Source organism: Ipomoea nil, unplaced genomic scaffold (genome assembly GCF_001879475.1).
Source record: "Ipomoea nil cultivar Tokyo-kokei standard unplaced genomic scaffold, Asagao_1.1 scaffold1043, whole genome shotgun sequence".
Classification (NCBI taxonomy): domain Eukaryota; kingdom Viridiplantae; phylum Streptophyta; class Magnoliopsida; order Solanales; family Convolvulaceae; genus Ipomoea; species Ipomoea nil.
In genome coordinates, this window is record NW_017617471.1 from 9,751,993 (window position 1) to 9,758,936 (window position 6,944).

The 6,944-nt window shown below is 30.8% G+C and overlaps 1 protein-coding gene across 1 annotated transcript; it reads right to left on the reverse strand.

The window, feature by feature from the left end:
* Nucleotides 1–1,692: 1,692 nt before the first annotated feature.
* On the reverse strand, nt 1,693–2,403 carry LOC109181240. The gene is made up of 2 exons (XM_019330993.1): nt 2,197–2,403; nt 1,693–2,103 (listed from the first exon to the last, which is right to left on the reverse strand). Exons 1-2 carry the CDS (start codon nt 2,401–2,403, stop codon nt 1,693–1,695), a joined length of 618 nt encoding a protein of 205 aa, XP_019186538.1.
* Between the last annotated feature and the right edge of the window lie 4,541 nt (nt 2,404–6,944).

Consider the following 6,944-nt stretch of genomic DNA (forward strand, 5'->3'; position numbering starts at 1 on the left):
TATGACATTGCTTGTCCTGCCTTCATTGATGCCCAATACTAAATCTTTGGAGTCACTTTCAATGTCCAAGTTGGACAGCCCTTTTGATGTCCCAAACTGAATGCCTTTTAATAGGGCCCAGGCCTCGGCTACTAGTGGCGAACAAATATCAATTCCCAGTGTGAAACCACCAAGCCATAGTCCGTTGCAATCTCTCATGACTCCTCCCCCTCCAGCCTTTCCTGTGTTTAAGTCCACCGAAGCGTCTATATTGATTTTGACACAACCTTGGAGAGGTTTTACCCACTTCTTAAGGCCCCAGCTAGGGGTATCCTGGGAACACCTAATCCCTGCAGTTTTAGAGAATGTCGTGACAACATTTTCAAGCTGGGCATTAATCCATGCTATCTTATAGGTAATAGGGTGGAAAACATTATTAAAGATGGCGTCGTTTCGCCATTTCCACAACCACCAGCATGTGAGGGCGAACAGGGAATTGTTGCTGGTCAGACATCTGCTAGTAGTCCCTTTAATGCCGGAGTCCATCCAATCTGGGAAGGCTTTGCATGCATTGTCCTTGTAATGTTGGGGGGAAACGATCATCCATACCTCCTGTGCTAATGGGCAGGTTCTCAATACATGTTCGGTGTCTTCGATTAGATTCATGCAGTGCCAACATTTATCACAACTTGTGAATCCTGTTCTCATCCTATTGACATTCGTCATTATCTTTTCATGTCTAGCTAACCATAGAAAGAAGCAGATTCGGTTAGGTACCTTTAACTTCCAGATGTTATTCCATTTCGCCGCATAGAGAGATGAAGTTTGAACAGATTCTAGTTCATAGGCCGAGTTGATTGTAAACTTCCCGCTGGCTTCAGATTCTAGTTCGGACGGAATTACTTAATAGTTTCTGGAGAGTCGACCTTCGGGATTAAAGTGATTAAGGTGTCGTTGCTTTGATCTGGTAACTTGCCTTCTTTGAAAAACCCCAGTGCAAACTTGGTTAAGGAGGAACCAACTGTATTCCACGTATTTTGGTAGAACGCGGCATTAAAACCATTTGGACCTGGGGCCTTACAAGGTTCCATTTCGAACAAAGCTCGCTTGACTTCCAGTGTTGTGAAGGGATTATCAAGCTCAGGCTGCTCAGAAGCATTCAGTGGAGGGAAATAACCTTTCGGGCAATAATGACCTTGATTATTTGGATCTTCTGAATATAATTCTTTGTAGTAATTTCTCACGTGAATTCCAGTTAGCCCATCGTCTGGAATCCATGCTCCAGTCTCATCTTTTAATTTATAGCTTTTCCTGTTACTGTTCTTTATCATCGTGGCAGTGTGGTAATAGTGAGTGTTCCGATCGCCTGACGTAATCCATTCCTCTCTTGATTTTTGGAACCAAAGGATCTCTTCTTGATAGAGGATCTCCTTCAACTCCAATCGTAATTTCTTGTCCAAACGTAAGAGGTTAGCAGTAGCTTTTCTGCACAAGCTGCTTTGTACCCCTCTTAGCCTTGCTAGAACTCGGTTTTTGCGATGGAATATTATTCCCGAAAACATTTTTGTTCCATAGTTGTAATGCAGTTGCCATGGTTGCTTTACATCCTTCAAAGTCGTCATCTGATTTCCATGATTGCTTTATAAAATCCTGAAAATTTGAGTGTTTGGTCCAGGCAAGATTGAACTTAAAACTGCTGCGAATAGGCGGATGCTATAAGGAAGAAGCACATGTGTCTATCAGTAGCGGGCAGTGATCGGAGGCTATCATCGGGAGATGCTCTACTCGCGCTTCCGGGAATCTTATCCTCCAATCCCCATTTGCTAGAGCTCTATCCAATCTTGCCCCTTTGAAGGTTGTTGTATTAATACCTCTCATCCAGGTGAAGGGTGACCCCGTAAAGCCGAGATCGATTAAACCTTCTCTAAAGATCCAATCGGAGAAGTCAGTGCACCTTGCTGTATTGAATGTGTCCGAGTTGCTTACTTCCTCCTTCTTTAAGACCGAGTTGAAATCTCCTACCGATAACCAAGGTCCTTGCAAACCAAGATCTTGACTAGATAAATCTGCAAATAGCTTCCTGCGCAATTGCATGTTGGGGCTGCCATAAACAACCGACAAGAGCTAGGGGTCAGAATTAGCTTCCTTAACCTCCAATAACAGAAATTGAGGGTGTGTTTGTATGATATCTATAGTCAGATAGCTTTTCCATAAAACCCAAATTCCCCCGGAAAACCCAATAGCCTCTATCCTAACCCATTCAGAAAAACCAAAACATGAACAAATGCCATTTGCCTGGCTTCCTGACACCTTTGGTTCTAAGAGGCAGACTATGGCTGGTTTATGCAACCTAACAAACTGGTTGAAGGTGCGGCGAAATGCTCCCGACGCCGCCCCTTGACAGTTCCAAATCAAGCTAATCATAAAAACTAACTAAAGGCAGATGATCGCTGATTAGCGAAAAGAAAAAGGATACGCAGAACACCAACAAGTGGTATTCAGGGAATGTACATTATTTTTATTATGAGTGTACATTATATTGAATAATGTACATACAATACAAAAATAATGTACATTTAATATATTAAAAATGTACTTTTTGTTATAGTTTACATAATATTGTATGGACCATGGTCCATACAATAATTTGCCCTCTAGTTTAACCCCAATTTAAGATATTTAATCTGACATAAATCTTCAAATATACACCGATAATGTTGACTATTATGCGACTGGATTGGCACAATTACGCGAATAATTTAGGGGGGCCCCTAAGCCAGAATACATCAATAGTCATCATTGCGACATTTCCTCAATTATTTGAGCTAGTGATTTTTGTAGCTTTTCGCACGATATTATCTTCTTAGTAGCTCAAATAATTGATTTTAAGTTATGCGAATTGTTTTTTTTTTTTTTTTATAATGTTACTGACTCTATTACATTGTAGTATATATTCAAACATATTTTTTCAACCCAATGAAGCACAAAGAGTCAACCTAATGAGCAAGTCGTTTTTTTAAAAAAAAAAATACTATGTTTACTCTTAAATTTTATGGAGTACTTTATTTTTACTCATTTTTATAAAATTTCAATATTAATATTTTGTATTGAGACTCACAAGATGAAGATAACTAATTATCAATTATCACATTGGAAGAAAAATGTAAGAAAGGTTTCAAATGAATGGCTCAGATTGATCAGATTTTAATTTTTCTTTAAGATTTACTAATTTATCCTTAATGAATATGATTATCCGTTAACTTTTCCGTTAAATATTATCTTTTCCGTTAATTTCTGTTAGTTCACCGTTAACTTACTCATTGATTTCAATAAGAAAGGTCATAGGTTCGAATCCCATCCCAATCAAAGTTGGCATAATTAGTACTCTATTTTACTCTTATTAAATTATTATAAATAATAATTTATTAGCTACAACAAAAAATAATACATATGCATTTCTTTAATTTAGAATTATGTGTCTACAATGTCTTTATTCAAAAAAAATTATTCATTATCAATAAATTAAATAAGAGAAATAATTTCATTAGTTATATTGTATTTATTTTTCCAATATAAAAATTCTTTACATTCAAATTCATCAATTGATTATATTCTATACATTGTCCCTACAATATCTTTATTAAAAAAAATTATTCATTATCAATAAATTAATTAAGAGAAATAATTTTATTAATTATATTGTCTTTATATTTCTCCAATGTAAAAGTTCTTTACATTCAAATTCATCAATAGATTATATTCATTACATTGTCTATTATCTTTTTTGTGCACTATTTTTTAATTAAATATCAAAGTTATAATACAAAATAATGTTATATATTTATTTACCAAGTATTTTATTAATACCATGAAAAAATTAAAAAATATATATATAATTAATAAAGCCAATCATATTAACTACTTGAGAGATTTAATTTGTTGACAAAGAGAGTATTCAAATCACACAACAAATTGAAGTGAGAACTACCTCGCAATGTTCTTGTTTGACAATCAGTATTTAACGGTTAGCGTTAGCGGATTATATTAGCGAATTTGACCACCGAATTATATCAACGGTTGGTAAAAAGATATTTGAAAAAATTAGTTGTTTAGATTAACATGTAAAATGACCTAAGCGTATACATAATAATAATAATAATAATAATAATAATAATAATAATAATAATAATAATAATAATAATAATAATAATAATAATAATAATAATAATAATAATTGTTTTAAAAAAATAATAAAAAAATAAAAATATATAATTAAGCCAATCATATTAACTACTTGGGGGATTTATTGACAAAAGAGTATTCAAATCACACAACAAATTGAAGTGGAAAACTATCTAGCAATGTCCATGTTTGGCAATCCGCAGTTATCTCCCCAATATTAGTATATATTCAATATTTTATGCCATAATTTTTATTTGTTTTCCATTATGTTCCGTATTTGATTTCTACCATACTTATACAATTATTTTATTGACAATTATAATCAGTCATTTGACTATATTATCTTGCATTTGTAAACTTAGAATTGTCTATTTAAATAGCCAAATTTAACATTCAATTATCTATGCATGAATAATTCCATATAATCTTGCGTTGATATACTTTAAAGTACTTATTTTAAAAAAAAAACATTGGGCATTATCCCAATCGCGTAATGCGCGTAAAAAACTAGTAATAAAAATAAAAGAGTAAAATTTGAAATTTCATATTAGAGCATTCACATTAGTTTAATCCCGGTGCGATTATTGAGTGGTTTTTGTAAGAGTGATTAAGAAAGATAAAAAAATGTAGGAGAAACAGAAAAATTAAATATAAAATATATTTTGACTTAAAAAAATTAAAAAAAAAAAAATCACAGTCATTTTCCGCCTGCTAGGCGCGCAGCTCCGCGCACCTACTGTTATTAATGCAATCATTTAATTTTTTTACTGGACCCCACAATTATGCAATACTTGCAGGATAAATAACCCCTACCACTCTAGTTTACAATCATTATTGGTCCACACAAGTTGTATGGACCATATTTTGTAGGAATAAGGGTCAAATAGGCTACTGAACTGCACACGAGAATGCAATTAGGCCATTGAACTTAAAAAATCTACAATTGGGTCCCTAAACTAACCAATTTTATTCAATTTGTCCATTTTTCAAGTTTATCAAGTTGCTAACAAGTTACCCCTCCACCTAGGATGCATATGTGTCATTTTTTAAAAAATAATTTATTTTTAAATTAGTTTTTTTAATATTTAATAAATAAAAACTAAAATAATTTATTTTTAAATTAGTTTTTTTAATGTTTAATAAATAAAAACTAAAATAATTTTTTTTTTTGAAAATAAAATAATTTGTTAAAACGTCGTACATGGCTTGGATTTTATTTAAAAAAAAAAACAAATTATTTTAGTTTTTATTTATTAAACATTAAAAAAATTAATTTAAAAATAAATTATTTTAATTTTTATTTATTAAACATTAAAAAAATTAATTTAAGGTTTTCAAAAAAAAAATTAAATTTTTTTTTTTTAAATGCCACACATGCATCCTAAGTGGAGGGGTAACTTGTTAGCAACTTGAGAAACCTGAAAATGGACAAATTGAATGAAATTGGTTAGTTTAGGGACCCAATTGTAGATTTTTAGGTTCAGTGGCCTAATTGCATTCTTGTGTGCAGTTCAGTGGCCTATTTGACCCTTATTCCTATTTTGTTTATTGTAAAATAATGTACATTCAGTACAAAAATAATGTATATTCAGTATAAAAATAATGTACATTATATTTAAGGAATGTACATTATTTTTATTATGAGTGTACATTATATTGTATAATGTACATATAATACAAAAATAATGTACATTTAATACATTAAAAATATATTTTTTGTTATAGTCCACATAACATTGTATGGACCATGGTTCATACAATAATTTGCCCTCTAATTTAACCCCAATTTAAGATATTTAATCTGACATAAATCTTCAAATATACACCGATAATGTTGACTATTATGCGACTGGATTGGCACAATTACGCGAATAATTTAGGGGGGCCCCTAAGCCAGAATACATCAATAGTCATCATTGCGACATTTCCTCAATTATTTGAGCTAGTGATTTTTGTAGCTTTTCGCACGATATTATCTTCTTAGTAGCTCAAATAATTGATTTTTAAGTTATACGAATTGTTTTTTTTTTTTTTCTTTAAATGTTACACTCTATTACATTATAGTATATGTTCAAACATATTTTCTCAACCCAATGAAGCACAAAGAGTCAATCTGATGAGCAAGTCGTTTTTTTTTAAAAAAAATACTATGTTTACTCTTAAATTTTATGGAGTACTTTATTTTTACTCATATTTATAAAATTTCAATATTAATATTTTGTATTGAGACTCACAAGATGAAGATAACTAATTATCAATTATCACATTGGAAGAAAAATGTAAGAAAGGTTTAAAAAAAAAGAAGAAAAATGTAAAAAAATAGAAATAGAGAGTATAGGTAGTAGATTCATATTTCCTTTTTTACATTTTTATTTGCAATTTTTTATGGGTCTCGAAATTTAACCCATTAACCTCCACTATCTCAGTCAATTGTAGATTTCCGAAGTCTTGTCTGAGTTTTTTTTTTTTTTTTTCCAAGTCTTGTCTGAGTTTTTTTTTTTTTTTTTCCAAGTCTTGTCTAGACCAATCAATTTACAAAAAAATATATTCTAATTTTTTTTTATTATAATTCAAAATATTAAAGTTATAATTATAATTATAATTATTATATTTTTAAAATTAAACATGACAAAAGTTAATTTAATTAATAATTATAAAATTTCAATTCAAATAATATGTTATTAAAAATACATATTATATTAAAAAAATAACATTGAATAATTTTAAATAATATAATATCTCCAACGGAGCTGCAAAACGCCATAATTCAAAGCCAAAACATC